The sequence below is a fragment of the Ranitomeya imitator genome, chromosome 6 (assembly GCF_032444005.1).
Source record: "Ranitomeya imitator isolate aRanImi1 chromosome 6, aRanImi1.pri, whole genome shotgun sequence".
Taxonomy (NCBI): domain Eukaryota; kingdom Metazoa; phylum Chordata; class Amphibia; order Anura; family Dendrobatidae; genus Ranitomeya; species Ranitomeya imitator.
This window is the reverse complement of record NC_091287.1, coordinates 78,497,517-78,514,929: the sequence shown is the minus strand read 5'-3', so window position 1 is coordinate 78,514,929 and position 17,413 is coordinate 78,497,517. Positions and strand designations below refer to the sequence as shown.

The following is a 17,413-nucleotide window of genomic DNA, read 5'->3' as shown; positions in this document are numbered from 1 at the left end:
GTTTACCCTGGTTACCCGGGGACTTCGGCATCGTTGGTCACTGGAGAGCTGTCTGTGTGACAGCGCCGCTGTAGTGATCGGCATCGTTGTCTATATCGCTGCAGCGTCGCTTAATGTGACGGTAGCTTTACATCGGGGGCTTATCTACAGCATTACAGAATGCTGTAGATAAGCGCCTGATGGCAGTGGCCAAAGCTAATAGGGCCAAAATTAGGTGACAGATTCCCTATAATCATATAATGCTTCTACTTTAAAAAGTAACTCTTTTTTTTCCAATTCTATCAAGCAGTGAAATTCATACTTTCAAAATCACTTTAATAAGTTAAAGGTTTTTAAGAACTTGAATTCTCCCTTTAATAGAGTGTAAGAAAATTAGCAAGTTTGCAATTGACTTGCTTTTTCTATCTTCTGTCATTGTCCCGCCATGAGAGCCTTTATCTTTCATAGTGTACAGCTTGTTTCTATAGAGCCTGACCACCCTTTTGATTGTGTGCAGTAATTACATTGAAGGGGAGGAGTAAACTGATCCCACCCACTTAATGCCTTCTATATATATAATTGTCTAAGGGTTTTTCCGTCTGTCTGTCTGTCCTGGAAATCCCTGCTCTCTGATTGGTCGAGGCCGCCAGGCCTCGACCAATCAGAGACGGGCACAGCGACGATGATGTCATAATGGACGTAGACAGGCCTCGACCAATCAGAGACGGGCACAGCGACGATGATGTCATAATGGACGTAGACATCCCGCGCCTGATTGGTCGAGGCCGCCAGGCCTCGACCAATCAGCAACGGGCACAGTATCGACGTAGATGTCATAATGGTTGCCATAGTATTGGATTAATAATGGATAGGTGTCATAATTGACGCCTCTCCATTATTAATTTGGCTTAATGTCACCTTACAATAGCAAGGTAGCATTAACCCTTCATTACCCCATATCCCACCGCTACACGGGAATGGGAAGAGTGGCCAAGTGCCAGAATAGGCGCATCTTCCAGATGTGCCTTTTCTGGGGTGGCTGGAGGCAGGTGTTTTTAGCCAAATACTGAGCAAATAACGTGTGAACGAGGTCTAATACAGGAGGAGATGACACACAGGTGTATACTATATACAGGGGAGATGACACACAGATATATACTATATAGAGGAGGAGATGGCATACAGGTACATACATATATACAGGAGGAGATGACATACAGGTATATAATATATACAGGAGGATATGACATACAGGTACATGCTATATATAGAAGATGACATACAGGTATATACTATATACAGGAGGAGATGACACACAGATATATACTATATACAGGGAAGATGACACACAGGTATATACTATACAGGTCCTTCTCAAAAAATTAGCATATAGTGTTAAATTTCATTATTTACCATAATGTAATGATTACAATTAAACTTTCATATATTATAGATTCATTATCCACCAACTGAAATTTGTCAGGTCTTTTATTGTTTTAATACTGATGATTTTGGCATACAACTCCTGATAACCCAAAAAACCTGTCTCAATAAATTAGCATATTTCACCCATCCAATCAAATAAAAGTGTTTTTTAATAACAAACAAAAAAACCATCAAATAATAATGTTCAGTTATGCACTCAATACTTGGTCGGGAATCCTTTGGCAGAAATGACTGCTTCAATGCGGCGTGGCATGGAGGCAATCAGCCTGTGACACTGCCGAGATGTTATGGAGGCCCAGGATGCTTCAATAGCGGCCTTAAGCTCATCCAGAGTGTTGGGTCTTGCGTCTCTCAACTTTCTCTTCACAATATCCCACAGATTCTCGGGTTCAGGTCAGGAGAGTTGGCAGGCCAATTGAGCACAGGTAATACCATGGTCAGTAAACCATTTACCAGTGGTTTTGGCACTGTGAGCAGGTGCCAGGTCGTGCTGAAAAAGGAAATCTTCATCTCCATAAAGCATTTCAGCCGATGGAAGCATGAAGTGCTCCAAAATCTCCTGATAGCTAGCTGCATTGACCCTGCCCTTGATGAAACAGTGGACCAACACCAGCAGCTGACATGGCACCCCACACCATCACTGACTGTGGGTACTTGACACTGGACTTCAGGCATTTTGGCATTTCCTTATCCCCAGTCTTCCTCCAGACTCTGGCACCTTGATTTCCGAATGACATGCAAAATTTGCTTTCATCAGAAAAAAGTACTTGGGACCACTTAGCAACAGTCCAGTGCTGCTTCTCTGTAGCCCAGGTCAGGCGCCTCTGCCGCTGTTTATGGTTCAAAAGTGGCTTTACCTGGGGAATGCGGCACCTGTAGCCCATTTCCTGCACACGCCTGTGCACGGTGGCTCTGGATGTTTCCACACCAGACTCAGTCCACTGCTTCCTCAGGTTCCCCAAGGTCTGGAATCGGTCCTTCTCCACAATCTTCCTCAGGGTCCGGTCTCCTCTTCTCGTTGTACAGCGTTTTCTGCCACATTGTTTCCTTCCAACAGACTTACCATTGAGGTGCCTTGATACAGCACTCTGGGAACAGCCTATTTGTTGAGAAATTTCTTTCTGGGTCTTACCCTCTTGCTTGAGGGTGTCAATGATGGCCTTCTTGACATCTGTCAGGTCGCTAGTCTTACCCATGATGGGGGTTTTGAGTAATGAACCAGGCAGGGAGTTTATAAAAGCCTCAGGTATCTTTTGCATGTGTTTAGAGTTAATTAGTTGATTCAGAAGATTAGGGTAATAGGTCGTTTAGAGAACCTTTTCTTGATATGCTAATTTATTGAGACAGGTTTTTTGGGTTATCAGGAGTTGTATGCCAAAATCATCAGTATTAAAACAATAAAAGACCTGACAAATTTCAGTTGGTGGATAATGAATCTATAATATATGAAAGTTTAATTGTAATCATTACATTATGGTAAATAATGAAATTTAACACTATATGCTAATTTTTTGAGAAGGACCTGTATACAGGAGGAGATGACATACAGGTATATACAATATATAGAAGGAGAGGACATACAGGTATATACTATATATAGGAGGAGATGACATACAGGTATATACTATATACAGGGGAGATGACACACAGCAGGTATCTATATATATAATTGTCTAAGGGTTTTTCCGTCTGTCTGTCTTTGTCTGTCTTTCTGTCTGTCTGTCCTGGAAATCCCGCGTCTGATTGGTCGAGGCCGCCAGGCCTCGACCAATCAGAGACCATCACAGCATCGACGTAGAAATCCCGCATCTCTGAATGGTCGAGGCCACCAGGCCTCGACCAATCAGCAACGGGCACAGCAACGATGATGTCATAAAGGACGTAGACATCTCACGTTTCTGATTCTGCGACGGGCACAGTATCGACGTAGATGTCATAATGGTTGCCATGGCGACGATGATGTCATAAAGGTTGCCTCGACCAATCAGCGACGGGCACAGTCTGCCGCGAATTCTGGAATCATCATTGTCCATATACTACGGGGACATGCATATTCTAGAATACCCGATGCGTTAGAATCTGGCCACGACGGGCACAGCATGGCGACGATGATGTCATAAAGGTTGCCTCGACCAATCAGCGACGGGCACAGTCTGCCGCGAATTCGCCTCGACCAATCAGCGACGGGCACAGTATCGACGTAGATGTCATAATGGTTGCCATGGCGACGATGATGTCATAAAGGTTGCTTCGACCAATCAGCGACGGGCACAGTCTGCCGAGAATTCTGGAATCATCATTGTCCATATACTACGGGGACATGCATATTCTAGAATACCCGATGCGTTAGAATCGGGCCACAATCTAGTATATATATATAATTGTCTAAGGGTTTTTCCGTCTGTCTGTCTGTCCTGGAAATCCCGCGTCTCTGATTGGCCTCGACCAATCAGCGACGGGCACAGCATGGCGACGATGATGTCATAAAGGTTGCCTCGACCGATCAGCGACGGGCATAGTCTGCCGCGAATTCACCTCGACCAATCAGCGACGGGCACAGTATCGACTTAGATGTCATAATGGTTGCCATGGCGACGATGATGTCATAAAGGTTGCCTCGACCAATCAGCAACGGGCACAGACTGCCGCGAATTCTGGAATCATCATTGTCCATATACTACGGGGACATGCATATTCTAGAATACCCGATGCGTTAGAATCGGGCCACAATCTAGTAATTAATAATCACTTAATCCTACTGATTCCTATACAAGTGGCTTACCTCCCTCCCTGTCAGATTGCCTTTCTAAAGCTTGCAAGATCACAGGTGCACAGCTTTCACAGCAGGTAAGGGCCTGGCCTACAAGCTTGACAGCCCTGCTTAACCCCTTAAGGACCAGGGGTATTTCCATTTTTGTGTTTTCATTTTTTTGCTCCCCTTCTTCCCACGGCCTTACGATTTTTTAATTTTTCCATCAATATGTGTGGGCTTGTTTTTTTTGCGGGACGAGTTGTTCTTTTGAATGGCACCATTGATTTTACCATATCGTGTACTGGAAAACAGGAAAAAATAGGGAGCCAATCATTGGGGGACACAGACCATGGGTGTTATGCTGCTGCCACCTGGAGGCTGACACTAAGTAACATAAGAAAAAGTTAGCTCCTCCTGCTGGATCCCAGTTCTGTGCAACAGCAGTAGGAGATCAATATCAACATATAAAGAGTATAACATGTCAAATTACAGAACAAGCACAAAGCTATTGAGAGGGTGGGTGCTGTGTCCCCAATGATTGGCTCGGAGAAAAGGATTTCAGCGTGACTACACAAAAAACCCTATTTCTCTTTCGCCTCTTTGGGGGACACAGACCATGGGAGTTCCCAAAGCAGTCCCTGAGTGGGGACAACATAACCGATCAGGCCCTGTGTAACCGCTACCTTAAAGTGCGTTACTGCAGCCTGCAGAGTCTGCCCGCCCAGACTCACATCTGCGGAAGTCAGGGTGAGAATATTACAGTGCTTCAAGAATGTGTTCGGACTGGACAAAACCGCAACCTTGCAGGCCTGCTCTGCTGAAGTCTGGTGCCTAATGGCCCAAGAAGCCCCAATCGACCGAGTGGAGGGTGCCCTGATCCCCGTTGGAATAGGCTGACCTCTGACGCAGGACTCCTGGAGAGTGGAATGAATCCACCTGGGTACCATAGCCGATAAAGCGGCTAAACCCTTCCTGAGACCATCAGGAAACCCGAATAAAGCGTCTGACCTTCGTAAGGACGCCACCTTCGATTTGTACCTTCTCTGAGCTCTCACCTTGTCCATAGCATGGAAAACCCGTTCCACTTTGTGGACTAGAGCCGAACAAGACGAGGAAAGAGTAATGTCCTTGTAACAGTGGAAATACGTTACCACCTTGGCAACAAGGTATGGGGACGGCCTGAGGGCAACCTTGCCTTGATGGAAATAAGGAAAGGCATCTGAAAGGACAGAGCGGCTAGCTCCGCAAAGTAGCCTGAATGACGTCCGCAGCGAAAAAGTTGACCTATGACGGCAATGTCAGCAACATGATGAAACGGATCAAAAGGAGTCTCCTATAGGACCACCAGGGCCAGTTAAGGTCCCAAAGATCTAACGGTATGCGATAGGGAAGTACCACATGTGAAACTCTGAGTGAAAGACTTGCCATTTTGTTGCAGTAGGCCAAAATCTGGAACTTCAGCAAGCTGAGCACACAGCCTGAATCCAAATTGTTTTCAAGAAAAACTAAAATGAGAACTATTTGCTGACTACTTGATGTGAGAGTCCTGCCTTGGTCAGAACCCAGGATTCAACGGCCAAGTTTAGAAACATGAGACCCCTGGGTTCTGGAGACTAAAACGTCCCTGGAGAGCAGATCTGGATGATCTGAAAATCACCAGAGAAAGACGACGAGATGTACTAGGTCCGTAAAAAATGCCTGACTTGGTCAATCCGGATAGCCCAGGATCACTGGGACCCTTTCCGCTTCCTAAAGAATCTCTGAAGTAGCGGAAGAGGAGAAAACAACTGGCGCCATGGAAGAACCAGAGCATGCACTGCGATGGCTTTTGGATCTGAAGACCAAACTAGTACTTAGGCATTCAGTCTGGACACCATCAGACCCTCAGCGAAGACAGATCTCTTGGAAAACATCCGGATAAAGTTCCCATTCCCGTGAGGCGAGACCCTGGCGACTGAAGAAGTCTGCCACCCAGTTTTCTTGCACCACCGAGATCACCGAGTGATTGATCTCTACCCATCGGAGAATGAGAACGACCTCGGCCATGGCCGCCCTGCTGCGGATACTCCCTTGATGAGTGATGTACTCCCATTGAAATTGGATGGGGAGACCTGCCAGAAGACAGTAGAACTGCTGTACGGCTAGCCGTATCGCTCAGATCTCCAGAACATTGATCAGGAGTCTGGATTCCAAAGTTGACTGGCAGCTTTGAGCAGTGTGGTGACGCTCCCCAGCCAAGAAGACTGGAATCGGTAGTCACTACTAACCTTTCAACCGGGAGAAAGGTCCCCTGGTTGAGAGAGAGGAGCTCAGTCCATCACCTGAGAACCCGACTGACAGAGACAAGCAGAGCGAAGGGGACTGCTTCCATTGCAGCCACCATTTATTCCCAGAACCCTCATAGCAAAATGGATGGAATGAGGTGGACAAGTGACAAAGTGCGTAAGCTTCCTGTTGGAGGCCCAAGGCCTTCCATCACCAACCCTCCAGAGGCGTCTAGGATCATCCTCAAAAAGGATATCTCCTGGGCTGGAAATGGGGAAAACTTGCTTCAATCAACAAGCCCAGGCAAGAAAGGGTATCGCAAGTGACACAGATGGACTTAGTGCAGTCCTAGAAGGATGGCCCCTTGATTAGAAGTCATCCAGATAGGGCAGGACGACCATGCCCCGAGAGTGTAAGATGGACATGACAGCCGCTATAACCTTTGTGATCACTCTGGGAGCCGTAGCAAGGCCGAAAGGCAAAGCTGTGAACTGAAAACGTTCATGAATGGCGAAGCGCAGGAATTTTTAGTGAGGGGGGGAAAAAAAACAAAAAGTGGAGGTAAGCATCCCGAATGTCGATGGATGCCAGAAACCACCTTTTTCCATTGCGGTAATGACCAAACAGAGGAACTCCATCCAAAAATGGCAGGCCTTGAGAGACTTGTTAGAAGTTTGAGGTCCAGGATCGGTCTTACTTTTCCCGTCGCTTTAATTGGGGGCCTACATCCCTTAGATCTAGTCTGTCTAGGACAACCCTTCCACTGTTGGTTGGCATTATAGGAAACTTGCCACCCTTGTTCCTGATTGGGAAAAAAGTAGTGGGCCAGCCTGGATTGGTTCCAACTTCTCACCGAATAACCAACCACTCTGGTAAGGGAGTGAGGACAGACTTTAAGATGCAGATTCCGCTTTGTCCTCTCAGTCATACTGTTCTTCTGATGGTGATGGCATTGGCTGCTGACAGAGGAGCACAGTTGGCCGCATCCAAAGATGCATGTACCAGATATTCTACCGCCCGAGAAATTTGGCTGGCAAGTTGTGCCGCCTCTGGGTGAAGATTACTGATCTGAATAGAAATAGCTAAGGTCTCCGACCAGAAAACCATTGCCTTAGCTAGCAATGCTGGGCTTCTTGATGGATGACAGATGATGGACAGAAGGGTTTTGGATGCTAGACGAGATACAGGGGGGTCTAATACCGTAGATTCAGCCCAATCTTTCCTCAGATCCGCTGAGAAGGGATACTTTGCCCCAAGAGGCCTTTGTCCTGTGACGCGTTTATCAGGTCACTCCCTATGTCGATTAACTATGGCCTGAAACTCAGGGTAAATGGCAAATGTCTTATGAGAGTGTTTAGTCATCTTAAAGGACACTGTTTGATCTGGAATAGAGCCGGGGTCTTCCTCAATATTTAAAGAGTGGTACACCGCCTCAATCAGCGAATCCACCGTTTACTGATCAAAAGAACCCTCAGATTCACATTCGCTACTGACCTCTGGAGAGGGAGAGCGAGAAACTGAGCTCTCAGGTGACAAGGCACGTGTCTGCTCAGGAAGAATGCTACAGATCCTTTTTCTAGATGCCTGTAGGCTTCTAGGGTGCTTTCGGCCCCTGCTAGCCGACTGCTCCCGCCTGAGAGGGCATCAGTCTACGTCAATCCTGCGAAAGCTCCGGAAACACACAGGGTCACTGAGAAATTCAATCGCTTTAGCTAGAGAAGCCATGGATTGAGCCAGTGACGAAGCCTACTCAGGGGGACTAGGTACACTGGGCCCGTGACGGTGGAGGGCTCCTGAGCGCATTTGGGGTCACAGGCATTGCAGAGCGGCAAACTCTGAGACTTACAAAACGCAGACTGCCATGAGGTACATGAAGTGAAAGATTTCTATAGCCTTGCTAGACTTCTTAGATGCCTTAGGCTGGGACATTGTACCTTTTATGTGGCCCTATAATAGGGATTCCTGAGAAAGGGATACAGCAGGCAGAAGGGGAATGTACTGTATATAGCAATACTCCCTTAGCCAGATCTGTGTCCCCTTCTCCTCCTGCGTGGCTCTCCAGCTGCGTAGTCCTGCGCTGTGCACACTTGCTGCCAGGATCCTGAGGCAGTGCACGATATGAGGCGGTCATGGGGGGAGAAAAATAGCCACCGAGATCTCAGGGGCGCTTCTTGTGCTGTGCAAGAAGCGGCAGAACCGGTGGATGGAGCCTCCGCAGCGCATCATCGCGTGGGCTAATAGGAGTTGCGGCCTAGTAAAGGGCCGAAGCCGGGGACTAAATTTACGGTGCAGGAAGGGGCCGATTCCGCTTCCCCGCTGCCAAAATGGGTCCCCCTTATCCAGTGCCGCCCCAGACTGCCTGTATGGAGCCCTTCCGTCTCGGCACTTACCCGGAGAAGTTGCCGGGTGGCTGGTAAGCCAGCTTGCTGCAGGTCCTCCTCTGCTGCTGCTGTCTGGACGGTGCAGGGATAAGGGGGAAAAACCCTCAATCCACCATCCTTTTAGAAGGGAGGTGGAGAGGGACTGTCCGCCTCCTTGTACCATCCGCTTTAACAGGGGTGGTGCAGTGGGGGCTGCGCTGATGCCATGAGGTGGGCCTCTGTACATCCAAGAGGTTAATCCCCTAGGATGGGACAGGGTTGAATGTCCAGCATTAGACCTGTCTGCAGAAGAGGATTCGTGGAGGCGACACTCCATGTGCTCGTCCGTTGATGGTGTGTGCAGATCGGTGCCCTTGAAGGGACCCATCACCCCTAAAATCAGCTCAGGTGTGGCATCCCACATCGCAGGAGAGGATAAGTAAAGGCTACACTCTGTTGATGGTTCAGGGAGAGATCGGAAACTTGAAAGGCTCAGTTGCTCCGTCGTCCGTTGTAAAAAAGTAAAAACAAAAATGTTAAAATTGTAAAAATAAAATAAAGAATTTTTGGTCTGAATAGCAGACTGGTGTGCCTCCTATGGACACTAAGCAAGAACTGGTTCTCTGGGAGCCAGCAGGAGGGCATATTCTGTAGAGGAGGAGCTAACTTTCATTGTATTACTTAGTGTCAGCCTCTAGGTGGCAGCAGCATACACCACGGTTTGTGTCCCCCAAAGAGGCGAATGGGAAATTCCCCCCCAAAAAATGCAATTCCCCAATTGGTTTTTGGATTTATTTTTTTACAATGTTCACTAAATGCTAAAACTGACCTGCCATTATGATTCTCCAGGTCATTATGAGTTCATAGACACCAAACATGTCTAGGTTCTTTTTTATTTAAGTGGTGACAAAAAATATATTAAAAATGATGCCATTTTTTCGAGATCCTTAGCGTCTCCATTTTCCGGGATCTGGAGCCGGGTGAGGGCTTATTTTTTGTGCGCCCATCTGATGTTTTTATTGATACCATTCTGGTGTGTATGCAATTCTTTGATCGCCCATTATTGCAATGTTGCAGAAACCAAAAAAAGTAATTATGGCTTTCGATTTTTTTTTTATCGCTATGCCAATTATGATTGGATTAAATCTTTTTATATATTGATAGATAGGGTCAATTCTGAATGTGACAATACATATTTGATTTTTTTATTGTTTTATCTTGAATGGGGTGAAACGGGGGTGATTTGAACTTATTTTTTTATATTTTTAAAAACTTTTATTTTCTTTCTTTTGGCATGCTTCAATAGTCTTCATGGGAGACTAGAAGCTGCCATAATCCGATCAGCTCTGCTACACACAGGCGATGATCAGATCGCCTGTATGTAGCAGAATTACTCATTTGCTATGAGCGCTGACCACCGGGCGGCACTCGTAACAATCCGGCAGTGACAACCACAGAGGCCTACAGGAGACCTTTGGTTGTCATGCCAACCCATCGGTGACCCGTGATCACATGACAGGGGTCACCGATGGGCGGCTATAAGGTATGCTTGCCGAAAGTGCGTGTTAAATGACGCTGTCAGAGTTTGATGGCAGCACTTAACGTTATCAGCCGCGGGTAGATCGGGATTACACCCGTGGCTGTTAGGGATACATGACAGCTAATCAGATCACCTGTCATGTGCCGGAAAAGGTGCAGGCTCATCGCCAAAGCCCGCACCAAACGGGGAGGCATCCAATGATGGATATATCAGTCATTGGACGTTAAGGGATTAAAATGCTAATACAATAAAGAAACTTATTTTTACCAAGATTTTGTCATAAATTTTGTCTTTAACAGTCACTGCAACATTATCCAACTCCTCTTCTGTAATGTCTTCTACAGCGCGAAAGTTATTTTTTGACGATCTCCTCCTTCTACGAATTTCTTCACGATCTTCCTAAACGGTGCACAGGAGAAAAAGAAATGGTTAATGTTCACTTCCCTCAAAAAGAATACAGTGGGGGAAATAAGTATTTGATCCCTTGCTAATTTTGTAACTTTGCCCACTGACAAAGACATGAACGTCTAGAATTTTAAGGGTAGGTTAATTTTAACATTGAGAAATAGAATATCAAAAATAAAATCCAGAAAATCACATTGTATAAATGATATAAGTTATGATATAAGTTTATTTGCATTTTGCAGTGAGAAATAAGTATTTGATCCCCTACCAACCATTAAGAGTTCTGGCTCCTACAGACCAGTTAGATGCTCCTAATCAACTCGTTACCTGCATTAACGTCAGCTGTCTTAAGCCGGTTTCACATTTGCATACGGCAACCCTGCGTACGGTTGTGTTCTTTATCCCATCATATCCAAACACCTGCGCATGCGTACCTATCTTTAACATTGGGTACGCAGGGACATGCGTGGTCTGCGGATGCGTCCGCACGCGGCGTTTTGACATGCCCGCCGACCCGTCTCCAAGACTTCTCCCATGTTGCGCCAATCCTCTGGAATGCTCTACCCCAAGAAATTAGGACCATCCACAACTTGCACAGTTTTAGGCGCTCCCTCAAAACATTTGTTCAGAGAGGCCTATCACGTTCCCTAATCAAGGTCATTTTACGTATAAGTGTGCATGCCTAGCCCATTCACTAGCTCTATATATCCCCCACTCCCTCAAGATGGCTGGACCATCATTGTAAATACACACCTGTACTTTGTATCTCCAGCACCTCATTGTAGATCAGTGTTTCTCAACTCCAGTCCTCAAGACCCCACAACAGGTCATGTTTTCAGGATTTCCTTAGTATTGCACAGGTGATAATTTCATCACCTGCTGAAGCATTAATTCCATGGCCTATGCAATACTAAGAAAATCCTGAAAACATGACCTGTTGTGGGGTCTTGAGGACTGGAGTTGGGGAACACTGTTGTAGATTGTAAGCTCCCACGAGCAGGGTTGTTTTATTTTGCTTTAATCATTATATTATTGTTAACGTTGTTACTTATGACTGTTGTGTTTGAAACGGTCAAACTGTAAAGCGCTGTGGAATATGTTGGCGCTATATAAAGATTATTATTATTTCCTCAGTGGTAATCTGAAATTCCCATATAGAAGAGTTAACTATAAACAAATGAGCCATATGCAACATGTATTAATAGCTGAAAAAATGACCTCCTGTTTGATACTTACATCACTCAAGGTGTGTCTTAACTCCTTTCTACCGTACTTCTGGAGATGCTCTGCAAACCGCAAAGCTGATTCTGTGAAGTTCTCCATTGCAAAGTTCTCTTTAGGTCGTGCACTGCGTGATGGGTTAGTGCGTCTTTCAACAGGACCTTCAGAAAATGTGCGGCGGCTTGTTTTTTTCTGCTTCTAAATAAAAAACAAACAAAAAAAAAACAGACAGTAAAATAAGTACAGTATATACTCGAAATAAAAATAAAATGGGCTGAAAGTGCCCCTCTCTGCTTATACTCGAGTCCTGGAAGGGTCGGCGGGTGAGTGACGACTGTCAAATACTCACCTGCTCCTGACGCAGTCCCTGCGTGTCCCATGGTCTCCGGCGCCTGCACCTTCTTCCTCTATTCAGCAGTCACGTGGTACCGCTCATTAAAGTAATGAATATGGACTCCACTCCCATAGGGGTGGAGCCACATATTCATTACTGTAATGAGCAGTACCAGTGACCGCTGAACTGAGGAAGAAGCTGCAGGCGCCGGAGACCATGGGACACGCAGGGACTGCGTCAGGAGCAGGTGAGTATTTCATATTCACCTGTCCCTCGTTCCACCGCCGCTCCGTCTTCCGCGTCCTCTGCAGTGACTGTTCAGGTCAGAGGATGCGATGACGTATTAGTGTGCGCGCCGCCCTCTGCCTGAACAGTCAGTGCGGAGAGACGGGATGCTGAGGAGCAGCGGGCAGCAACAAGAGGTGAGTATGTCATTTTTTTTTTATTGCAGTGGCAGCATTATATGTGGCACATTGTTATATGGAGCGTCTATGGGGCCATACTGAACTGTATGGAGCATTATATGGGGCATATTTGTATAGGGAGCATCTTATGGGGCCATAATGAACTGCATGGAGCATTATATGTGGCACATTTGTATATGGAGCATTATATGGGGCCCATCATGAACTGTATGGAGCATTATATGGGGCTCCTGATTCAATATGGATATTGAAAAACACTTAACCTACTGATGTCTCAATTAATTTTACTTTTATTGGTATCTATTTTTATTTTTGAAATTTACCAGTAGCTGCTGCATTTCCCACCCTAGGCATTTATACTCGAGTCATTAAGTTTTCCCAGTTTTTTTGTGGCAAAATTAGAGGGGTCGGCTTATACTCGGGTATATTCGGTAATTTCCTTTAATACAAAATCAGACAAAGCATACATACTATCATTGCATAGCTGTGGAGACTTACAGAAGGAGTAGTGGATTTCACTGGAAACAGTTCAGGCATGGAGTTCAGCTCTGCAAGAAGTTGGGCAAGCTGAAATCAGAATCATAGTTTAAAAAGTTAATAGAATAGTTACACTATGGACCAAAAGCAAAATTTGCACTTACACGAATTTCAAACTTGTGACCGCCTTCGTTGGGAGCTTCTGTTGCACATTCCTGATTGCGATGGGTCCGACTGATTGGGACCCCCAGAGCTGGTGATCATCATTCCCAGCAGAATGAATGGAGCAGCAGTGCACATGATCAACTTCCACTCCATTCACTCAGGATCGGTGGGGCCCCAGGAGTTGGACCCTTCAAGATTGGGAAGTTATCCCCTATCCAATGAATAGATGATTGATCTCCAAACTTGAGAATACGGCTTTAAAGCTATTAATATGTAGGAAAATGGTCTATAATATGAGGCCAAGTAACTGTCGGGGATTTTCAGATTTTGCATCAGAATTATTAATGTCACAGCTATAAAAAAAAAAAAAAGTTTCTCCTCCTTGTTCAGAACACGGTTCCTGTGGCAGATTTTCAGCTTCACCATATATTATATCTACTGGCCATCTGCTTTCAGAAGAACTTTTTAAAGGCCCTTTTGGGTGCTCATCCTAGAGTTTTGACTGCGCATAGGAGAACCCCGTTACAGTAAGTGCGCCCCACTAACATACAGCAGCAGAGATAGAAGATAAAGCTTTCTGTGGAGCGGCCACTAAGGGAAGATTATTCACAATTGGTTTATACATTTGCCATTAACCTGAATAATAAACCTGTGAGTGACTAAGTTAGTGGCCGTCAGCGTTATACAATACATTATACAAAGAGAATTTTAAGCAAACAGAAATGTTTATTAGACCGTTAGATTTTGTGAGTCAGTGAGATTTTATTTCCTCCTTTTATAAGAACCCTCATTTTGAGGACAGAACATAAACCGGACAGGATTTCACTATCAGATGTAAACGACAATGGAGAACTCTGGTTACTATGCGACACATTGTTGACCCCCGATCATGTGGTGCGCATTTCTGGCCGGAAGCGGTAGTAAAATGCCGCTGTCAGCGTTTGACAGCGGCATTTAACTAGTTAATAGCGGCGGGTGGATCGCGATTCCACTCGCCGCTATTGCGCGCACATGTCAGCTGTACAAAACAGCTGACATGTCGCGGCTTTGATGTGGGCTCACCGCCGGAGCCCGCATCAAAGCAGGGGATCCGACCTCCGCAGTACTATCCTGTCCGAGGTCAGAAAGGGGTTAAAAAAAAATTACAGAATGATTAAATTAAATGCAGAAAACATTACTAAGGTTATGTTCACATGTTGCTTTTTTTGCTGCAGCCAAAACACAGCTTTTCAGGATCCCAAATGGGTTTCACATGTTGCTGTGTCTTCGTTATTTTCACCAAAAATGCAAAAAACTGATTGCAAAAACGCTGCTGTACTAATTGCTTTCTATGGGTGATAACAAGTTGCAAAAACGCTGAAAGGTGACATGCTGCCGTTTAAAAAAAAAAAAAAGCAGCAGTTTACTAATTCAATCAGGAAAAAAATACAAGCATGTGCCTGAGATTTCTGAAATCTCATAGCTTTTGGCCTTACTGTAAAGAGCAGCTTTAATTTGCATAAAAAGGGCAGCAGAAATGCAACATGTGAACATAGCCTGACATAGTCTCCAAGTCTTTTTAGTATTCTAAAGTACAGTGATCACAGTAGATTCAGATATTTTAAAGGGAACCTGTCACCCCCAAAATCGAAGATGAGCTAAGCCCACCGGCATCAGAATGCTGTATATAAGCCCCCAATGTATCCTGAAAGATAAGAGGTTATATTACTCACGCGGGAGGTGCAATCCGATGGGCGTCGCGGTCCGGGGCCTCCCATAGTCATAGGATGATGTCCTCTTCTTGTCTTCACACATAGCAAATTACTGCAGTGCGCAGGTGCTGGGCCTCTCTGACCTTTCCAAGCGCCTGCGCACTGCAGTACTTTGTTCTGCCCTCAACAGGACAAAGTACGCCTGCGCCGGAGCATGAATACAAGAAGAGGACAGAATGCTGTAGATAAGCCCCTGATGCTGGTGGGCTTAGCTCACCTTCGATTTTGGGGGTGACAGGTTCCCTCTAAATACTGTTTTTTAACAAACATGTTTACTATATTAACATTTTATGCATGCTTTCATCCTGAATGCTGGGGGGGAAAAAACCCCACAACCTATGTATTTGGTATCGCTGCAACTTACCGGCAGAAAACAAGTCATTTGTGTCTCACAGCAAACACTCTAAAAACTAGTCCCAAAACCATGGCAGAATTTTTTCTTTTGATCCACTCTATAATAGCGCCCCAATGGTGGGAAACCAACCCTGAGGAGGTGGCTGAACGGTGGGCCCCCAGCCCCATGGAGGCCACTACATTTATTAATGAAATCAGAGGTAGTGTAGGTCAAGAAATTAAATGTAAACTTCTAAAAAAAAAAACTACACATCCAATGCAAGTGAACAATCAAAATCAGCAAGTCTATAATGTCTTCATATGTTCCAATATAGTTTTATTTACGAAAACCGTAAAAACAATGCTGCAAAAATGCAGCGAAACCTCTTTACAACGTTGTTGCACTGTCTCACTGACATGCTGCAGTTCTCAAATTTAGTCAAGAAAAAAAAAAAAAAAAGCGTGTGCAGGAGATTTCTGCAAGCCCATAACTTTTACTGGTACTGTAAGGCGCAGCTCATTTTCTGTAGTGCTGCAAAAACTGTGTGTGAACATAGCCTTATATTATAGAATGTAAGCCCACAAGGGCAGGACCCTCGCCCCACTGTACCAGTCTGTCATTCTAGTTTGTTCTCTGTAGTTTATATTTGTCCTTTGTATGTACTCCCTTCTCATGTACAGCACCATGGAATCAATGGCTCTCCAAAAACAACAATAATATTGTCCTGAATAGTGACCAAGAACACGTGAACATGTTGCAGAAAACATCCTGATCATGTGCATGGAGTACAAAGTATCTGCTGTGTGTGAGCATATCTTTATAATGCCCTTCCTCGTAGGTCGGAACTTACCATGGCCTTATTTTCCTTAATATTCATTGCTCTTTTGGTGAGTGCATTTGTACTTTCCTGGTTAGAAACAACCTTTTCTCCATCAGAATCAGGCTTGTCATCCACATTGCTTGCACATATTGCAGTCTCTCCATTGGCAGGTACTTCCTTTCTGGTGTTCCGGACCAGCTTCACTTTTGGAATACTGGTAGGCTTCTTATCCTTATTTGTAGGCTTCTTATCCTTATTTGTAGGCTTCTTATCCTTATTTGCAAGCTTCTTGCTGGGAAACTGCAGAGCAATGCGCAGACCAAACTTTCTCTTTTTGGGTGGCAAAGATTCCTCCTCACTGTCTGACAGCACTATTACTTCATGATCATTCTCACGCACACCCTAAAGTCAAAAACACAAAGCACAAAATGACAGAAAGCTCTACATAAATGACCTCCAGTAAAATAATTGAACAAAAAATTAAATCCATCTATCACACGCACAATATGATCCCTGATCAGACCACTTTGTGATGCACGCTTACAAATCTGCAGTAGGTGAGCAGCCAATGCACCATGAAGATTGTTCTCGGCAGCACAGGTTCCGTTTAGGATGATGTGCTGCCGAGAACACTGAGCTTTTGAGATAACCGAAAGATCGTTTCACCCAACGAACAAGTGCTTTGCTCATTCATCAGGTTATCGGCAGCCTGTTTCCATTGAAAGATTATGGTGACATGAGGGTTCTTGTGGACGTTTAATCACTTTACTCCTCTAGTGTAAATGCAGCTTTAGTCTAATTGTAAAGACGTCTTCCACAAACACAAGACCATATATAAACCGTTCTCTTACACCCATGAAAATCCGTATCAGAATGTTGGCAATACCTTTTGAAGATGTAACCTTTTCAATACCAGGCCATTTACCTCCAATTTTTGTTTGCTTTTTTCACACATGCTGTTAGAAGTGCTGTACATTTTGTACTAGTTCAGATGGGCAAATCAATTTTATATCTACTTTTCATGATACATGGGGTCTAATCTCTGTTATTTTCATTATTTTTTGGATGGGGTTAGTAACAGCGATTTGGATAGTGTCTTTTATAAAAAAAAAAAAAAAAATCCCTACTGTTTATGTATT

The 17,413-nt window shown here is 44.9% G+C and overlaps 1 protein-coding gene across 1 annotated transcript in view; it reads right to left on the bottom strand.

Annotated features, from left to right (window-relative positions):
- The window catches only part of CDCA7L (cell division cycle associated 7 like), a 42,745-nt gene that overhangs the window by 6,280 nt on the left and 19,052 nt on the right, over window positions 1-17,413 (bottom strand). Inside the window, exons 3-6 of the mRNA XM_069729805.1 lie at window positions 16,305-16,676; window positions 13,226-13,294; window positions 11,984-12,166; window positions 10,610-10,741 (exon numbers count right to left, since the gene is read on the bottom strand). Of these exons, the coding sequence (XP_069585906.1) occupies window positions 10,610-10,741; window positions 11,984-12,166; window positions 13,226-13,294; window positions 16,305-16,676 (756 nt within the window). The remainder of the gene's footprint in view (window positions 1-10,609; window positions 10,742-11,983; window positions 12,167-13,225; window positions 13,295-16,304; window positions 16,677-17,413) is intronic.